Below are 19,846 nucleotides of genomic sequence, written 5' to 3'. Positions count from 1 at the left end.
AACTAGTCATTTCTCCTAATCTCCTAATGGTTTGCTTTGATAAATAATAACAGGTGTGGTTTCATAAGTTGGGAGAAGAGCAGTCAAAGGACACCTGTCTTTATCGCACGAGGGAAGATTTGTTTGACCTTACTCTTGAAGCTTCCGAGAGCAAGAAATTTTTGTTTGTTAAATCCAAAACCGGAGTTACGGGCTTTGTCTACTATTTTGATGTTTCTCGGCCTGAAACGCTTTGGTTTTTGCCCCCTTGGCACCTTGGCATTGATATGTTTGTCAGTCATCGTGGAAATCAATTCTTCATAAGAAGAAGTGATGGAGGGTTCCACAGTGATGTACTAACATGTCCGGTTGATAATAACTTTGAAACCACGGTTCTTATTCCACACAGGGAAAGGTAATACCAAGTTTCATAGATCTTTCTTTCTCAACTATATTGTTTTAAATCAAAAGGGTAATGGGTTGAATATGTTTCTTATCATATCTTCTCAAATGATACAGAATAGAGGGGTTGCAGAAATGCATCAGTCACAGAGATGCATTATCTTAATCGGTTTCTCATTTTGTACAATCTGGTCCTTTCAGAAACTTAGAAAATCATTTGTCTGCATCTATCTTGAAAACTGTATGCAGAAGTGTAGAGTGATTGGTGCCCTCCATATCCCAAAAATGCATACTGGCAGCCTTGTAGTAAAATAATGCTTATTTTAGTCTCTTAATCTTTTATTTTCTTAATCCAGGGTACGAGTTGAGGAAGTAAGGCTTTTCGCTGATCATATTGCTGTGTATGAGCTTGAAGAGGGTCTGCCCAAAATAACCACTTATTGCCTTCCACCCGTTGGAGAACCACTGAAAACCCTTCAAGGAGGCCGGACTGTGGACATTTTTAAATCTGAATTATGCATAAGCAGGATTCACGGTATAAGAGACTCACAGTTTTCCTCCAGCATTTTGCGGATTTGTTTTTACACAATGCGGATGCCTTTCTCAGCATACGATTACGACATGAATACAGGAATTTCTGTTTTAAAGAAGAAGGAGACGGTAAGTAATATGAGGAAATATTTCTTGGTTTTTTGAAATTTTGAGAAGTTCGTAGATTTTCTTGTGTGTCTTATTATTTGCTTAAACATTATCTGGCCCATACCTCACACAATGGAAGATTCTCCTACGTGTTTAACATTGAGTACTCTGTCCACTATTTCTTCAGATCTTGGGAGGGTTTGATGAGTCTAATTATGTTACTGAAAGCAAGCGGGCATATGCTTCAGACGGCGAGGAAATTCCTATATCCATTGTCTACCGAAAGAATCGTGTGAAACTTGATGGGTCTGATTCATTGCTACTTTTTGGCTATGGTTCATACGGATTTGGGGTAATATTCAAGTCTGAGCATTAAAATTATTGCTTCCTAGTGGCGCAAACTGGATTTATAAGGGTTTTATCTTATCTCACTCTATGCTTTATGAAACAATGCAACGGATCTTAACATGGGAGCATATGATTAAACTGTCAAAATGTTATCTAAATTTTGTTTGATGCTTCTGTCTGCTTCAACCCTTAATAAAATTGTTGATTGTACTCATGTAGTTTTGCAATTTTCCTTTTTTTTTTTAGATCTCCTACAATGTCCTTTTCTATAATTACTTATTTGAAATTTTTTGTAAATCTTATTTGAAAAGTAGAAAAACCTTCTGAGCAGTCGCATTCCAGTTTGCAAACCATTTTTGAAATCATGGAACCTGTCAAAGCCAAAATGCTTAAGTTTTATAGCTAAACATTTTCTTTTCTTCAAGTCTTTCTCGTTCCCCTTATATCATAAAATGAATCAACGAATGTTACTTGGTCTTTACTGTGAACTTGAGTAGGGAGTAATGATTTTGGCTGTGGGGTTTTCTTGGGATGGGGACTGTGGGGTGATGACATACCAACCAAAAGGCAGATTTGCCCCCTTCCAATTACAGTACCTCACCCCTTAACGGTACTAGAGGCTTTAACTGAGTATTTATGTACCCTGAACAGCAAACTTTAATAATATAAGAATGGTATCATCTGCCAACCGAGAGGGGTCCTTTTAAATGCTACTGGCCTGTTTTTGATGATTTATTTGAAGTTTCTTTTTTATCCTAACTCTCTTCACTCTTTTCTTGTGAGTAGCCTTCCCGCCATTCTAATTGCATAGCATCGCGACTTACTATATTGGATCGTGGTATCATCTTCGCAATAGCGCATGTTCGGGGTGGGGATGAAAAGGGGAAGCAGTGGCATGAAAACGGGAAATTATTGAATAAAAGAAATACTTTCACGGACTTCATTGCATGTGCTGAGTACTTAATCAAAAGCAACTACTGTTCAGAGGACAATCTGTGTATTGAGGGAGGCAGTGCTGGGGGAATGCTCATTGGGGCTGTTCTCAACATGAGGCCTGAATTGTTCAAGGTTGCTGTTGCTGATGTTCCTTCCGTAGATGTTCTGACTACAATCTTGTTTTACCCTAGAAAAAGGGATCTGGAGGTATTCTGTTCCCTTTTTAGTATACTCAACTTTTTATTGATATTCACTTTGTATGTAGATTGCAGCATCTGTGGTTACTTTGAAGATTTCTTCCAGGACATTGATGCTTAGATCTGATTGATAATTCTACTAATTTTTGTCCTGTAACATCTAATGGTAGAAAAGAGAAAATTCAGACATTGGATGGCCATACTCTGGTTTGTTAGTTTAATGCCTTATGTAATCTTGTTAGATGGGATATCTAGATCATAGTTAGCCTTGTTCAGGGGTTGAGTTGCTGTAGTACAATCAACATGCATCACAAAGGATGCATAAACTGTGCTAGCGGAAAACTTGATTGAATGAATAACAAAGAGATGACAGAATCTCTTACACAATTGAATTTCACTATGCATAAGTACGTAAAAGACGAGTGTTTACATAGTAGGTTAATTCCCATTGTAAGGAAAACTTTCAAATACATGTAGTTTGCCTAACTAATTACCGTTCAACTAGTTTCCCATATAATTAGCTCATATTACAGTAACACATTATTAGCCTGTAACTGAAGGCCACATTTCTAACACTATCAAATCTAGGAGCCTATACGGACAGTTATAAGTTGTATGAATTTGTATCTGCAATTCGTTTGTTTGATTTTTATCTGATAAATTAGTTATTTAGTGGATGCTAAACAACCGAAGTAAAGAAAAGAGATAGGACAGATATCAAATGCTAGCTTTGATTATTTGATGCTGTCTATCAGTCCAGCATTTATGCAATACAAGTGCTAAGTCACTAGTTTTTTGGATCCCATCAATCAATCACTGCTACTTGATTGCCTGGTGAACTTAATGGTTTATTGCTGAAGAGAGAATTCCATTTCATCTTTTTGAACAGATGATCAATTTGAACATTAATGTATTAATGCATCTTATATTATATAATAAATCACAGATGTTAGATCATGAAAATTCTTACATTTGATTTGGAGGTACCATGGTTTTATTATTCAAAATTAATTTATCATGAAAATTCTTATCATTTAAGATCTTTTTTTACTTTCAGAGGCTACTGCTGTTGTCCTAGTGCTTTAAATTCCAAGAACCAGTTGCAAATTGTTAGCTTCTAAACAAATTCCTTTCTGTCGCTGTAGGAATGGGGTGACCCTCGAATGGAACAATTCTACTTCTACATCAAATCATATTCCCCTGTCGATAATGTTAGTTACATATCCTCTGTATTTATTTATTTGAATTCTTGATCCACATCTCCATCAACCGTGAGGTTTTCTTTCTTTTCCTACCCCCGCCCCCCGAAAGGCATCAACCATGAGTTTAGAACCGCTTGGTTGGCGTTGTTCTATGTCGTGTTTGATTTTTATATTTTATTCAATGCTGTAATTTTCTACTATTTTTGTTTCTCCTGACCTATGACTTGTTTTTCACAGGTTAAGGCTCAAAATTATCCTAACATCTTAGTCAGAACGGCTTATCAAGGTTAGCTCAAAGTTTAGATCTTTTGATTTACTAGAAATTTTTTATTTTTACCAACAGAATAGCATTTGAATTTTGTCAGTCTATTATCCTAAAGGGCGGTTAGGATTTAGGAAGAAAATGCAACATACATTTCACTGTGGCATCCTGCAGAAGAATGGTTATAGGGGGGACAAGAAAAGAAACAATAAAATGCTTTATCAAATGTTCAAAAGCTGTGCTGTATTGTGCCACTTAAGTATTATGCATTACACATGCCTTAAAGACTTCAGATCTCTACATGAGTTTCTGTTTGTTAAAAAAGAACAACGCCAACAACAATAATAATAATAATTTGGTGTATTGGGACCCCTATATTGTGTTGCTTCTTTCGTGTAATCATAGGCAGCTACAAAAGTTTTATACGACAACCCTCCAGTTGTTTTGACAGACAGATTACTTCAGTAATCAAAGCAACTAAGAGGGGAAATGTTAGTTTTTCTTGAGTCTGGTGCTTGTATTACTTCTCTTATTGCTGAATCAGAACTCTGGTCTATCTTAATAGATAAGCTCGTTCCGTTTTACGGACCTGCTAAGTTTGTGGCAAAGCTGAGGGAGATGAAAACTGATGACAATTTACTATTGCTTAAATGTCGTTCTGATGGTGGCCATAGACAAATGCCAGGGAGGTAAGCTACTGATTTTAAAGATTCATTGATGAGGTTAGGCTTTGCTTTTTTGTTAAATTTTTCATTAGTGAGATTGCTTGTTCGTATGCTAGTTGAAGGTAGTTCTTTACCGTTCCAACACTCTTTACTCTCATCTTTGGTTTGGTTCAGTCATTTTGGAAACTAAATTCCGTGAAGAAAATGATTTGAGGGTTCAGTAACCTGAAAATTTTATGATCCTCAACCATGTATATGATTCGATTTTGATCCACGTTAATGTCCCTGCTGTCTGCTTTTCAATGCGAGTGTTGACCTGCTTTTGAGACAACATGAGTAACTTGATTGCTGCATGAATCTTTTCCTTGAAGCCATTGAAAGTTCGCTTGCATACCAATTTTTAATTGGGTTACAGAGCCTTTCTTTCTTTATTTTTTTTTTTTGGAGCTGCAGCGTTGGGAGGCTTCGGCAGCAGCAGCAAGATGCCTTCAAATATACTTTTATACTGAAGGCTCTGAATATGATTCATGCACCTTGAGCAGAGCCGAAACTGAATGAAGTTAATGCCCATATGAGATGCTACAGACTACCCAGTTCCAGCGTTTGCTGCACAACAGCATCAGCTAGGTGTAATGCAGTGGTTTTGATAGAATCACGAGAGCTTTGTTCAAAGAGTTACCTCCTGACCCCTACCATTTGGAACAGTGAATAGTATTTGTTTTCTACTCCTGTCTCCTGGTGTGGTGTATTGCCTGGAAATTTTTGGCACAACTCTTGTATTGGGTGGGAAATTCATATTTGTCAGTTTAACTCTTCCTTACTATTTTTCAACGTATTGGGTGGGAAATTGCCGTAGAATTTGTGTAACTGGCAGATTTATTACTAAGTCTGCATTAAGCTCTGCCTATCGCCCATTAATATAGATGATGGCATAAAAATTAGACAGAAAATTTCATATTATGTTAGCCACAGATGAATAATGATGTTTGTACCGAAAAGATCACAAAAATTACCATAAAATTTATAAGAGACACAAGTAAAAATTTGTTTTGTTTTTAGAAGTCTTTTACGTTGTCAAGAGGATACATCTTTCGTCTACAAAAGATATTTATATTTTTGGGGATAATTATTAATGAAAAAAAAATTAGTTAAAACATTACATTGTGTGGGTCGTATACAATAATTAATCACAATTCTGATGGCGTACACAGGTGATTATGAGTTATCATTCAGCAAAAGACAAGTTTTTTGGAGGCTTGGTTGGCAGATTCTTTGCCCCAGTAACACGCCTGATCCTACGGAGAATGTCGCCATAAATAAAACAATATCATATTAATTTATTTATCTATTTATTTTTATATAAAGTGCGCTAAAAGCGTAAAATGCTTCGAAGTGTGTTTTGCAAACATACGCTGCTTATAAGCACAAGCGGCTGGCTTAACCTGCCGCGAGTGATCTGCTCATCATCGTCGCTATCATCTTCAGATTCGAAAACATCAACGGCCACGATGATGTCGCAGTCGAAGTTACCGTCGCCGCCGGTGGCGAAGAAGGTGGAGCACAAGATGGAGTTGTTCGGAGACGTCAGAGTTGATAACTATTACTGGCTTCGAGATGACTCTCGATCCGATCCCGAAGTGCTCGCTAATCTTAAGCAAGAAAACGACTATTTCGAGTCCGCTATGTCTGGTATTCACAATTTTATATTCACAATTCAATCTTTTTTATGATATTTGAATCTTATACTTTTTAACTTATGACTAATTGTGCAAAAATTTGGATTTTGTATGTCTTGATCTGTGGAATGAGATTATAAATTTTGAAGTTTGTATCTCAAGACTAAATTGGTATTGATACCTACTTACCTTGTTATGTTGTAGTATAATCGTTTAGTGATAATTATACCATGTTTTAATTCATTTATTAAGTTGTAACTATCAAATTTTCTGCCTGTAATCTGATTGCGCTATGGTTGACATGGTTTTTTCATTGCGGAGAAAATTCTCTCTTTTTTCCTTTTTCTTTTTTTTTTTCAATTAAATCTCTGAAACTGTAACCGATACTAGTTTGTTCAAGAAGTTGACAAAGGATTTTGTAATTTTTCACTAATTTTGTTTTTTGACAATGTGCAAAACAACTTTTTGTTCTTTCTGAAGTAACAATCACTTGTAAGGTGATGAGATGTTGGAAACTCTTTTAGGAACAAAAAAGATTGAGGACAACATGTTTGCTGAGTTAAAAGGAAGGATCAAGCAGGAAGATGTATCTGCACCATTTCGTCAAGGGTCTTATTATTATTACACAAGGACTTTGGAGGGGAAGGAGTATGTTCAGCACTGTAGGCGATTGATCCGCAACAATGAGGCTCCACCTTCTGTTCATGATACCATGGAAACTGGTCCTGATGCTCCTCCTGAGCATGTTATCTTGGATGAGAATGTTAAGGCTGAAGGTCGAGATTTTTATAGCGTCGGTTGTTTCCAGGTCAATTAGAGAAGTCACTTTGTATTTTGTTCACAGGTTGGGATTTGTTCCGCAGCTTCTAATTACTGCTTTCGTTCTGGGTATAGGTTAGCCCGGATAATAAGTTGGTGGCATATGCAGAAGACACTAAGGGAGATGAAATATACACTGTATACATCATTGATATAGAGACCGGAACTCCTGTTGGGAAGCCTTTAGTGGGGGTAACTGCATCTGTTGAATGGGCTGGTAATGAAGCTTTAGTTTACATTACAATGGATGAGATCCTACGGCCTGATAAGGTATATGATCATCCTGCTCAGTGTCCTATTTTTGGTACTATATTTTTTTGAACATTATCTTGGAGAAACTATTGATTGTTGCACGCTTTGTTTGTAAACATATTCAATTTGAATTAGTTGTTGCAGAGAGACAGCTTAAACTTGGTGTCTATTTCCTGATTCATTGCAGTGCTGCTTTTGAAAATGTCACATATTTATTTGGAGACAAAGCAATGCCTATTCAAAAGTCAGTCTGTTCTTCCATAGTTGTTGGTCAAGCTTTTAGGGTGTTGGATGGTTACCATCCAAAGGTGATCAGTTAAAGAATAATATCTCATACCTGAAAATTGCATGGTTGGTATATGTGATAATTGCATTGGTATATATTGTTGACGGTGTGTCATGCACTCATTCAATCCTTATTTCTGGAGCATGAGGAAAAAAGTCTTTATTTCCCCACCATGGTAAGTTCGTTAAATGACATTTTATCTCCTAGTGACTTATTCATTTAAAGTTTCTGTACAAAAGAGGAACATATTAGTGGAGTTTTATTTAGGATTGAGATGAGTTAGAAATACATCTCTAACCTTATCTGTTCTTTTATTAGACCCAACCGTCGAACATGCTTCTACCCTTGGCTTCTTGTGCCGGATTCCAGTATTCTGCTTCATCCTCGCAGCATATATTTGTTTGAAAAAATCTTCTTGAAGTCATTGTGTTGTTTGGTGCCATTTTCCATTGATTGGTTAAAATTTTTTCCCCCTTTAAGCCCTTTGTTATTTATTGCTATTTCTCCTAATCAATGGTATTTTTGTTTTTTCAAGTAGAATTCTGCAACTAGTCTTGTCAGCTAATTTTTTTTTCATTGGTTTGGATGATAACTAATCACAGGTGTGGTTACATAAGTTGGAAGCAGACCAGTCAAATGACATTTGCCTTTATCATGAGAAGGATGATATCTATTCTCTTGGTCTTCAAGCTTCTGAGAGTAAAAAATTTTTATTCATTACTTCTGAAAGCAAAATAACCAGGTTTGTCTTCTATCTGGATGTCTCTAAGCCTGAAGAGCTGAGGGTCTTGACACCTCGTGTAGTAGGAGTTGATACATCAGCCAGTCATCGTGGAAACCATTTCTTCATAACAAGGAGAAGTGATGAGTTATTCAATTCAGAACTACTAGCATGTCCTGTGGACAACACATCTGAAACTACGGTTCTTATTCCACACAGAGAAAGGTAATGCTGAATTAAGAGTTGCAGATTATAGTCAGTCTACTGTCTGGTCTATCATTTTGTTAGAATATGCTGGCTTCTTGTGAGATTTATGTAAATAGATGTTTTGTGAACTGTCGCATATAAACTTGTCCATGTACATGTACAGCTTGACTGCACACAGTTGTGAGGCAGAGTTTCCTCTTCTGAGTTGTAGTTATTTCACTTAACAGGTTTTGTCAATCTTTTTAGTGTGCTTTATACTGTTTTCAAATTATGATTTCTTTGTTTTACATCTAGGCTGTGAGCCTGAAGTACTGATCTATGCAAAACTAAAAAGTTGGCTGTTTAACCCAGGGACTGGTTTGGATTGGCAAATCAAGGGCTAATTGATTTTTTTTTTCCTCTTTTTCCTAGGGCATCTATCTATCTGAGGATAGCTGGTTTATACCAGTTTTATCTTGAAGGTTGCCCGCACCAGAACAATCTCACTTTCTTTTTAGTTTCTGCTGAGGACTGTCCCATTTAAAAATAAATAAATAGAGCTGAGGACTGTCACCTGAATTTGTAAAAATATTATTTGGTTTTTAGCACTAATCTGAGGGGTTATCAGGAAAGTCACTTTTTGACTTTTTAGACAACTGATGGTCTCTCTTAAGACATGTCACAAAAAGCAAGACAGTTAAAATGGTCAATAGCTGTTTTAGCTCTTCTTTTTAACTTGGATGAAATCATTCCGCATTATACCGCATAGGGCATCGCCTCTACTACTGCCCCTTGCTATGAGAATCTAGCTTCACTAATGCTTGGCATTCGTAAGTAGATTTTATTGACAGATATTTTGAGCCCAAGAAAAGTCAATGGTTAATCACTTGATGCTAAATCTCCTTTGTGGTAAATAAACTTGAGCACTTAATCTTATTGTATTCTCTAATTGATTAAAAAAGAGAGATGCTAGTGCACCACCTCCTGAAGATGAATTATTTCAACTATTGCGGTCAGTTTATTTGATGTGGCTCTTTTGCAAATTACTTGTAAAGCATTTCAATTTTCATTTTTTTGAAGAAGTCATGCATAAGTTTCAACCATGGCTTGTGTTCTCACCTCCCAATATTCGTACAGGCTCAGCCTAGATAATACTTATGGACTGACAATTTCTTTTCTACAGTGTAAAACTTCAGGACATACAACTTTTTATTGATCATCTTGCTGTGTATGAGCGTGAAGGGGGTCTGCAAAAAATAACTACTTATCATCTTCCAGCTGTAGGGGAGCCACTCAAAAGCCTCCAAGGTGGCAAGTCTGTTGAATTTATAGATCCAGTATACTCAATCGATCCATCAGAATCAGTGTTTTCATCCAGGATTTTGCGGTTTCATTATAGCTCATTGAGGACACCTCCTTCCGTATATGATTACGATATGGACATGGGGATTTCTGTTTTGAAGAAGATTGAAACTGTAAGTTATACTAAAAAAAATCTAGCAATTTTCTGGTTCTATAAATTTGAGCCTAACACGATACACACTGGCTGACAGACTTGTGTCATTCTGCTCTTAATAGACTAGGAAATGTTATTCATTGAATGGCCCTTGGTGTGATTGGCTTTTTTGTTTCTCATTATTCTATTTTGTTTTGTATCTCACCTTACAAACTTTTCTCTTGTTATTTGATCATCTGACTAATTCCCAAAACATGCATACAGAAAATTAAATTTAATCTCATTACTTCTTTCTTTTGTGTATTATTATTTCTTTCTCACTTTGAGCACTTGTTTCCACTATTCATCCAGGTCTTGGGAGGTTTTGATACAAACAATTATGTTACTGAAAGGAAGTGGGCCAGTGCTTCAGATGGCACACAGATTCCTATATGCATTGTCTATCGGAAGAATCTTGTGAAGCTTGATGGATCAGATCCATTACTACTTTATGGCTATGGTTCGTATGAGGTAATTTTTTTTTTTTTCCTTTTTTGATTGATAAGAAACTGCAAATTGTATTAAAGATGAAGAATCTTTACAAGGAGTGAACCAGCTGTCCACTAAGTAAGCAATATTGAAATTATGCACCAGCTGCCCACTAAGAAAGCAATATTGAAATTATGCGGTGAAGTCTTTGTAAATTTGATATATCAGTGGTTCTGTTGGAACATTACCAATATTACTTCTGTATGTTTCTTTGTCATCTGCTACCAAATTCTTATTTCTAAGATCAAATTTTTTTTTGGGTGTTTTGACTCCTAATTTTTGTTGCATGGTAAGATTATGAATGGTTATTCAAGTTGCCAATATCTTACAATATCCTTTGCATTCCTTTTATCAATTATTTTTTTTTTGTATATCTCATTAAGAAAGCTGAACGACCCACTAATTCATCATATTGTAGTCCTATAAGTCATCATTTTCAATCATGAAATCAGTTAGTACTTTGGAAAATGGCTTGATGTTTTGCATTTAGACTTTTTTTTCTTTCCCCTTAGATAAATCTTAGTTGATTGGGCTACATATTTCTTTGGAGGCATCGGCCTTTCATTCTTGCGGCATAGAGTTAGTTGATTCTTTTATCTTGTATCAGATGTTTTATCTGAACTTTCTTTGTGATTAATCTGTGTTGTAAACAGATCTGCAATGATCCTGCTTTCAACTCATCTCGGCTTTCTCTCTTAGATCGTGGTTTCATCTTTGCGATAGCTCAGATTCGGGGGGGTGGTGAATTGGGAAGACAGTGGTACGAGAATGGGAAGTTTTTAAAGAAAAAGAATACCTTCACTGATTTTATTGCCTGTGCTGAGTACTTGATAAAAAATTGCTACTGTACAAAGGAAAAACTGTGTATTGAAGGAAGAAGTGCTGGGGGATTGCTTATTGGTGCTGTCCTTAACATGAGGCCTGATTTGTTCAAGGCTGCAGTTGCAGGAGTCCCATTCGTAGATGTCCTGACCACAATGCTGGATCCAACTATTCCTCTTACAACTGCTGAGTGGGAGGTATTATATTTTTCTTATTTTTGTTCATATGAACCTTTAACATAGTTTTGCAATATTTGGTGGTTATTTAGCATGCTTTTTGCCAAAGATTAATGCTAAAATCTGATAGGCATTACCATTGAACTTTTTTGTAACAAGAGAATTCAGACATTAAATGAGAGACAATAAACTGGTTTGTTAGTTTATGGCACATGAAATCCAGCTATACATAATCGCAATGCAAAAGCAAGAAGCCTCTTAAATATTGCAATACTCATAACCAAGTAATTTGGGATCATACATTAAATAATCTACATAATCTATATAGCTTGGATTTGTTATACAGAATTACAATCTATGTGAAGTCTGTATACAGTTTGTTTGATTGTGTATCCATGTTTTATCAAATACTAGACATAAGAATATGGATGAGAAAAATATCAAATGTAAAAATTTACTTTCCTTTCTATCAGCATATTATTCCACAGAACCAACAGAAGTGATGTGCCATTTTTTTGTAAACCATCATTTAGTCCTATTTGATCTCCCGGGAAACTCAATGATCTATTGTATAAAATAATAAATCTGTGACAAGATCTGAAAAGCTGATGAATTCGAAGCTTGCTTTGTTGAAACATCTAATATAAATTATAAATAATATTTTCCACTTTTCAGATCACCCAAATTTATGGAAATATGTTTATATTCGAAGCTTGCTTTGTTGAATCATCTTATATAATTATAAATAATATTCTCCACTATTCAGATCACCTAAATTTATGGAAATATGCTTCAAGTAGTAGCTCCTGATTGTTCTCCATGATCTTTGTTGACTTTCAAAGACTGCCTCGGACTGCTGTTTTTTTCCCCCCTCCCCCTTCACTTGCTAGTGCTGATGTGTTGCCTTTAAACAAATTCTTTATGTTATTCTAGGAATGGGGTGACCCCCGGAAGGAAGAATTTTACTTCTACATGAAGTCATATTCGCCTGTTGATAATGTGAGTATTGCACAACGCTACATTATGTTTGTTTTATATTTGATCAATATTCTAATTTAACCACTAAGCTATTGGCTATCAGCGCTGTTTGATTTGTGCCCTTTAGTCAATTCTTCACGTTTTTGTTATGCTTGTGTCCTGATGTATGAATTTTCTTTTTACACAGGTTAAGGCTCAAAATTATCCTCACATTCTTGTCACGGCTGGCTTGAATGGTAAGCATAAACGCTAAATCTTTTGATTATGTTTTGCAATATTAGTTTTCTTGCAGAGCGAATGTTTGAACTTTGTTAGCATGATATTCCATAAATTGGGTGAGGAAGAAAATGCATTAATGCATTGCTTTGAAGTGCACGTCTTATGGAATGACATTAAATGCTGGCTTTTGGGAATTCAAAAGCTTCCCAAATGTTTAAATTAGCATTTTTATCATTGCTGACTGGTCAGTTAATATCTTTTATTTGCAGTGGTTATACCACTTAGGTAGCTGCCTCTGTGATTTCATAATTGTTAAAGCCAGAACTCTGTCAGAGCTCACTCCTGCCATGCAAAGTTCAATTTTCTGTTTTTTTTTTTTTTTTGAGAGAAGTTTTTTACTTTTCTAGAGCCTTTTATTATGCTATCCTTCCGGTTTATAAAAATATATTTTTTAACTTACTTTGGATATTAAAACCATTTGATTACTTTGACTGTACTGTCAAAAAGAAGAGTATTATTGCTTTTCATGTTTTATGGCATAGTTTATGAAGTAAGAAACTCGAATGGTTTTTTGATGATTGATATATTTAGATCTCAATTGGTGATTCTCTTTCCTGGAAACTAGGGTCAGATGAGCATTTTGATGCATTGTTCATAAAATTGAGTCCAAACAATACCATTTTCAGAGGACATTGAGTTGGGCTCATCACAATTAATTTTAAAATTTTCCTTGCATACGATTCATAGCAGATTCTTATGTTTTACATACGTGATGCTTGTATTACTTCTCTTTCCACTCAAGCTGATATCTGGTTTCTTGCAACAGATCCACGTGTTATGTACTCGGAACCTGCTAAGTTTGTGGCAAAACTGAGGGAAATGAAAACTGATGACAATATACTATTGTTTAAATGTGAACTTGGTGCTGGACATTTTTCAAAGTCAGGGAGGTAAGCTGCTTGTGTTTAATATTTATTGTGAAGCAGGCTTTTTGGTTTTCTATTATATTTGCTGTTATTAGTGGCCAGCTTAATGTGATTTATGGATTCTGACGCGAGTGATTACTAGGGATCAGAGGTAATTGATGAATATGATCTGCATTTGCAGGAAATTAAAATTATTGTTAATTGGCATATTTAGCATCTCAACTTAGATGAAACGTTTTAGATGTGTGAAGGCTAATATGCATATAGTATATTGCTTCTTCAGGATTTTGTGGAGGCATACCCTGGGTTGTGTACACTGTATTGACTACCTATATTTCTTGCTTGGATCCATCATATTTAATCCACTACCTATTTTTTATGTTTGGATCCATCATGTTTAATTCACTACCATCATGGACAATCATGAGCTATCTGATTGTTAATGAAATTTTAAAGTATGTCACTTGTTAGAGTTCTGTATAAAATCCAAATTTCCCATTTCTTTCTCCCTTTTTAAATTCTCGTCAGACTTACTGTTGCATCCTATCTGTCCCAACTTCTCTGCCACTTACAATGTTTCTTGGTTGGCCCGTTGTTTGACAAGGTCGTATGACTGAAGTTACACAATTTTCAGAAAGATCACATATCCACAAAATTCAATCATTGGAAGCAGCTAACAGTGATAATGTTTATTGCTACTGTGTGATAAATGTTTTATCCTATATTATTGGAAATCCATTTTGCTATTGGTTGCAAGACCATAAATATCTTGCCGGCATATAAAATATTCTTTTCCTGACCATCTATGTATGATTGTGGAACGCGCCTATTAATCCAATCATTTTGGTGTTCATTTCTACCTAGCTGTTGCACCTTACATTGATATGCATTCCTTGCTCTACTTGCACACTCTTCAATCAAGTGAACTGTTTCATGCTTAGGTAATAACAAAACAATTTGTTCTGTTATTGCAGATTTGAGAGGCTTCGAGAAGCTGCTTTTACATATACTTTTCTGATGAGGGCCCTGAGTATGCTTCCCAGTGTTGGTTCTGAGCAGAGCTGAGGAACCAAATGCCCATTAGGAGATGCTTCACGCGGTACGAATGCCTGTTGCATGAGATCAGCAACACGGCTTACAGTTGAGCCATTTCTGGTGATACAAATATTACTCCTGATTTATTTCTTGGACTCTTCCCCGCCAAAAAAAAAAAAATTTAGGTAGTACTTGGAATTTTGAACTCTTGATAGTGACCATTTGGAATTGTTTTTCATTACAATTTACTCATTAATTTTCATTGCTGAGGACTACTTGCAACACCCGATAAGGCATTGTCACGATGCGCTAATGAGAGATGCGAAGTCTTATAATAATGTTATTGTTAAATTATTTATGAATTAAGACATAATATAATTTGAGAAAGAGAACAAATACTAGGCACAATACATAAATCTAGAGATAACTTTTGTTCAATTTCAAATGTATACAAATAAAGAGCAAAGACTTTCTTCTATAATGATACAACTATAAAGTGGTAAGTAAATATATCATAAATATAAGAGATAACAGTCCTTAAATTAAAAAAATAATGCAAGTTAAACGTTACTTATGAGAAGATAAAAAAATTATTTTAATAAACATGAACATCCCTATAAATTATAATCATTTGAAAACACTTATTATATGTATATACTAGATTTGGAACAGCCGCTCCCTTACCTTAATCAAGTTGCGTGTGCATTTGATCATTCTGGTAGCTTGCTCATCTTTCATTCTCACCATGTTTTATTTAAACAAAAAACTGAACAAACACAATAAATAAGTAGTTGCCACTGAGATCCAATCACACTGGTATTTCAACACATTAGAATAACACAAGTTGTCAAGCTGTATCAATTGTATCACACTGGTATTTCAACACATTAGAATAACACAAGTTGTCAAGCTGTGTCAATTGTTTATGCAATGGTTGAGAATATCTTTGGGCATTCTAGAGGTCTCTCTCAGCTGGGCAAGTACGATGCAAATGTTGACCTTTTCAGTTCTCCTTCCATGATGAATCCACTGAAGGAAGTATGAAATCTTCAGGTTTTAGAGACAATTGAAAATCTGGCAGTGCTGGGGCTGTCTGCAGAATCCTGGAACCAACAATATTACTCAATAGATATAAAAGTTCCTCAAGCTGCTATATTTTAAACCTCGAATTAAGAGAGTTAAAACATCTAGCTTTTATAGGAAATTCAATAATGGAATTAAATGAAAACTTCGAAATCTGTCACCTACATTTCATAATTTTGCGGGCCTGGGTTTACTGGCAGCCTGCTTGAAATATCTTTCGGAATTTTCTCGGAGAGGTACTTGCTAGTCCCCCAGAGAGGTGGATTTCTGGATAAACAGAAAGTTAAAGAAGCACCCAAAATGGAAGACCTGAAAAATACACCTCCGAAAACAGAGAGAGGTTTCAATTAGACTACCGCGATAAAGGAGGTGTCATGTGGAAAGATTCACAGGTCATCTTGCTTTCTTTAAGGAACTCATCTGCTGCTCGCAGAGCTGCCACAGCCATCTCACTACATCCTTCTGTTTTCCCCTCGTCAAGGATTAATCCATGAAGGTAGTATGCAGCTGCCTGAAATGTAAAACTGCATCATATTTCACACGTCATGATATCTACTTAATGTGCAATTCGCAATTGGTTACATTGGAGTTTTTGCTCACTTTCTATCCTTCGTATGCTCTACATCAAAATAGTTTCATATGCATATAAGCAGCGAGATGAACAATATCTCATAAATGAAGGCACGTCATTTTTCCTTAAGTAGCAAAGAAAAATGAAAAAAAAAAAGGTCACCTTTGCTTCAGCATACTTCCATCGAACAAAAAGCCTATGTTTGTCTCCCCATCCATTTGCTAGTGGAAGGTTTACTATGTTTTCTTGAGCCTGCAGAGTGTAAAACAGATTATAATTGACTTATTATCATTCAATATCTCAAATCACACAAATGCCACTGTAGCCATGTAAATGTGGAGCACTATCTTATATGATAATGTAACACTTCTACTTTGCCAAAGAAGGCTGAGTTAGGGAAAGTTAGGGGCTACAATAAGCATGAATAAAACTTTGATCTGACAGAGTACCTCATGCCAGTATTTCACCAGCTCGCATGCGAACCTTCGTTTCACTGCCACTGTGGCGTTGACACTGTCAATTGCCATTCCAAGTTGAACATCAACACCCTGTATGCAAGTAGTTAGATCACTCAAGGAACTTACAAAGAAATAGCATTTTATCTGTGATTACAGGGAACTTACCTCCAACATTAAGCTGCTACAAAGAATTTTTTTTTTTTTTTAAACTGTTTTGAGACATGTAATTTTAATTGTCATTGACAATTTTTTTTCCCTATATTGTTCTGTGGTTTCCTAGTTGTATAATTTCTCAAGCAGAATATTCTGAAAAGAAGAAATGCAAAGATGAAAGCCAAAAGAAATAATAATATTCAACAAACAATGGAACAGACTAAAAATGTGATCAAGGCTTTTTCATGATTTCAAACATTGAGCTATTACCTGTCCCAGTGATTGCATGCAAAAGGCTCGAAGCACCCCCTCTGTCAGGTCCATTGGTAAATTTTTCCTACAGTAAGTAATAAATAGTCCAATGGAGTTGAAGTCTCTTCCAGGAGGCAGTTGCTGTAAAAATCATATTATCTAAAACTTTAGAAGCAGGCAAGGATATCTTTCACAAACCTGATTTCAGGTGGAAGCTGAGGGAGAACATTATTGACAGCAAAATCTAGATATCCAGCTGCCTTCAAGAACATATCAATAGATTCCCGCCTGCATTCTGGTATAGAATCAGAAATTGTAGCTTTTAGTAGTTGACTGAGAATCTTGCAGCTAATAAAATTCTGCGCTGCTGCAGCCAATGAGAATATAGACTAGTAGACTGGTTTATAGAATTTTTATTGGAATTACAAACCCAAACAACTTCTTACTTCTTATATTTATTATGCATATCGGTTAGCAATTAACCTGACCTACTGATACTTTTGACTGATAACCATCTGAAGATGTTTTCGGAAGAAGCAATAAATTGGCCTGGGATAATGATAGCATGGTCATCATTTGCAAAACCGATAGAATCTCGTACCAAGAGTTTGCCATCGTTGTTTCCTTCCAAAAAAAAAAAAAAAACATGATCAGAATATAAGATGGAAATACATAGATCTTACACGGGCTGAGTAACAAATTTGATTCTGGCCTTGTCATCTCACCTCTGCATCATCCTCTTGATTTAACCATGAGAATTGCAACTTATCTTGCAGCTGGTTTCCTGCATAATGTATTGGAAAATATAAAGGACTAATCTTAAACCAGAAATGCATGCTTGAAAAGAATTGTATATGCTGAACTTGGCTTTAAATTTTGTTTGGTTGCCACGAAAAGGCAGAAGAAGGAAAGAAATAAAATTGGTACCGAAAGCCAGCTAATCATAAATCAACTATGTAGGCCAATTTATCGTTATTTTTCCTCCATTGGAAATCAAACAGAAATATTGTAGAACTAAACATGTCTTCCTCTACTTTCTTAGCAACCAAACTGAATTCCAAGAAAGTACAATAAATGTTTCTGGCAAACCGCTAATCATGTACACACCATTTTCGACTAGCCCCAGTAAGATAGGCAGGTAATCCTCCAGAGCCTGTTGAAGATCAGCCAGTGTTGATCCTCCTGCACGACAACAATCCAAGTGAATGAACAAAAAACTTCAAAAAAAACCAACGGGGGTTAACTACAAACAGCTCAACCTCTCAACCAACCATGTTGTGTGGCTTTTCTTCTTGGTTTTGTAGCCATGGGAGCTTCTTGCCCTGCCATGACAACAATCCTAGTTCTAAGAGCCGATAAACGTTCAACGAATCTCCTAGATATCTCATCACCAATTGGCTCAGCAAAGTCAACAGGTTTTGGAATCCTTAATCCTGGAACAAACACAGCAATCTCCCCAACATTTTTCGGCTTTCTTCGGGTTTCACCAGGAGCCTTTGATGTCGATATAAAGCACCCCATATCAGTTCAGTTCCTGACAAGTACCAAAGCACAAAGCATAAATAACCAGAACAGGCTTCATGAATTGTTTTTCGGTTATTGAGGCTTACCAAACAGAGTTCTTGAGAACAAATTAAAATTAATTCTTTGCACTTTTTAGAGATGCGTGAGCAATTAGAAATTGAAAATTGGCGGTAAACGACATAATCATTTACAGCAAGCAATGAGACAATGTCAACTGGAGAGCAAAACACTAATGAAATTAAACTATCACAAGCACAGATAAAATATCTCCATATATACAATATAAGTCAATGATGCATATAAGCATAAATATAATTAATCAAGTGCCAATAAGCTGTAGGAAGCATGCAAACGGGCACATTAACACGTTCGAAAATTATTAACCAAAAAATTAGAACAGCTTTCTTACAACCTTTTACTTGCAAATTAGCACTTTCTTTCCTTCACGTTTTCCACCTTGTGAATGCCTTAGGAGCCTCTGCATCGCCGCAGAAATGCTTCAAGCTAAGAAAACCCATGATTAGGAAAACATAAAAGGTGAAAAATAAAGAACACACTCACTAAAAAGAAGCCAATACAGTTTTATGCGTTAAAGTATGATTGCTTTTTTGCTTTGCTTTGGGGCAAAACTTTGCTGCTGTAATGGCTGTTAATATGGCCTATTTTCTGCCCACATTTTGTGCATACATTGAACCAAATTTAAAGGGACAAACAAACATTTATCAACGTAACTAAAAAGTAGACCCCATGAAAAAGAGCAACTTACACAGAGAAACATTTGGTACGTCACAAACTCAACAACTTGTAAATTTGAATGATTAAATCGTGGGCAAACAGTGTTTGGTTATCATTGCAAGACAGCAATGCAAGGTAGAGAAAACAAGAAATATAAAAAGTTGCGCCTGTGGTACTCCAAGGGTATTTTTCATAGCGAAGAAACTCTCGAATGATTAGATATCATTGATTTTTTTTTTTTTTTTTGCTTTTTCGGACCCAACAATCAAACCTCTAATGTTTATACCAATCAGCTGTTGAAACTATAAGATTTATAGAACTACATCATCTGAAAACAAATATAAAAAGAAAAATTGTTAA

The 19,846-nt window shown here is 35.8% G+C and overlaps 3 protein-coding genes across 3 annotated transcripts in view; 2 read left to right on the top strand and 1 right to left on the bottom strand.

The window, feature by feature from the left end:
- Positions 1 to 5,594, top strand: part of LOC18050664 (protease 2) — a 7,488-nt gene extending 1,894 nt beyond the window's left edge. The window contains exons 4-11 of the mRNA XM_006448421.2: positions 54 to 394; positions 738 to 1,041; positions 1,208 to 1,372; positions 2,155 to 2,511; positions 3,647 to 3,712; positions 3,941 to 3,989; positions 4,531 to 4,654; positions 5,084 to 5,594. Coding sequence (XP_006448484.2) covers positions 54 to 394; positions 738 to 1,041; positions 1,208 to 1,372; positions 2,155 to 2,511; positions 3,647 to 3,712; positions 3,941 to 3,989; positions 4,531 to 4,654; positions 5,084 to 5,168 — 1,491 coding nt within the window. The 3' untranslated portion in view covers positions 5,169 to 5,594. The remainder of the gene's footprint in view (positions 1 to 53; positions 395 to 737; positions 1,042 to 1,207; positions 1,373 to 2,154; positions 2,512 to 3,646; positions 3,713 to 3,940; positions 3,990 to 4,530; positions 4,655 to 5,083) is intronic.
- A 418-nt stretch (positions 5,595 to 6,012) lies between these two features.
- On the top strand, positions 6,013 to 15,048 carry LOC18050663 (protease 2). The gene is made up of 11 exons (XM_006448419.2): positions 6,013 to 6,319; positions 6,831 to 7,114; positions 7,201 to 7,395; positions 8,266 to 8,609; positions 9,754 to 10,045; positions 10,378 to 10,536; positions 11,208 to 11,573; positions 12,486 to 12,551; positions 12,718 to 12,766; positions 13,576 to 13,699; positions 14,650 to 15,048. Exons 1-11 carry the CDS (start codon positions 6,013 to 6,015, stop codon positions 14,738 to 14,740), a joined length of 2,277 nt encoding a protein of 758 aa, XP_006448482.1. The 3' UTR covers positions 14,741 to 15,048.
- Positions 15,049 to 15,508: 460 nt separating this feature from the next.
- Positions 15,509 to 19,298, bottom strand: LOC18050662. Its single transcript, XM_024191305.1, has 12 exons — positions 19,164 to 19,298; positions 18,499 to 18,761; positions 18,335 to 18,409; positions 17,953 to 18,011; positions 17,716 to 17,851; positions 17,426 to 17,522; positions 17,246 to 17,312; positions 16,814 to 16,912; positions 16,527 to 16,616; positions 16,150 to 16,304; positions 15,959 to 16,060; positions 15,509 to 15,813 (listed from the first exon to the last, which is right to left on the bottom strand). The coding sequence occupies exons 2-12, from the start codon at positions 18,746 to 18,748 to the stop codon at positions 15,714 to 15,716; spliced, it is 1,230 nt and encodes a 409-aa protein (XP_024047073.1). The 5' UTR covers positions 18,749 to 18,761; positions 19,164 to 19,298; the 3' UTR covers positions 15,509 to 15,713.
- Between the last annotated feature and the right edge of the window lie 548 nt (positions 19,299 to 19,846).

Source organism: Citrus clementina, unplaced genomic scaffold, assembly GCF_000493195.1.
Source record: "Citrus clementina cultivar Clemenules unplaced genomic scaffold, Citrus_clementina_v1.0 scaffold_2, whole genome shotgun sequence".
NCBI classification, from domain to species: domain Eukaryota; kingdom Viridiplantae; phylum Streptophyta; class Magnoliopsida; order Sapindales; family Rutaceae; genus Citrus; species Citrus x clementina.
This window is presented reverse-complemented; position numbering and strand designations above follow the sequence as displayed.

Bases quoted from the DNA above. Each gene is read 5' to 3' on its own strand.
- LOC18050663 (XM_006448419.2), top strand. From the start codon at position 6,013: ATGCTTCGAAGTGTGTTTTGCAAACATACGCTGCTTATAAGCACAAGC. The intron at 6,320-6,830 runs GTATTCACAATT...AAACTCTTTTAG, and splicing joins TTTCGAGTCCGCTATGTCTG to GAACAAAAAAGATTGAGGAC. The intron at 11,574-12,485 runs GTATTATATTTT...ATGTTATTCTAG, and splicing joins TTACAACTGCTGAGTGGGAG to GAATGGGGTGACCCCCGGAA.
- LOC18050662 (XM_024191305.1), bottom strand. From the start codon at position 18,748: ATGGGGTGCTTTATATCGACATCAAAGGCTCCTGGTGAAACCCGAAGA. The intron at 18,012-18,334 runs GTGTGTACATGA...TACATTATGCAG, and splicing joins ACTGGGGCTAGTCGAAAATG to GAAACCAGCTGCAAGATAAG. The intron at 15,814-15,958 runs GTAGGTGACAGA...TGTTGGTTCCAG, and splicing joins GGCCCGCAAAATTATGAAAT to GATTCTGCAGACAGCCCCAG.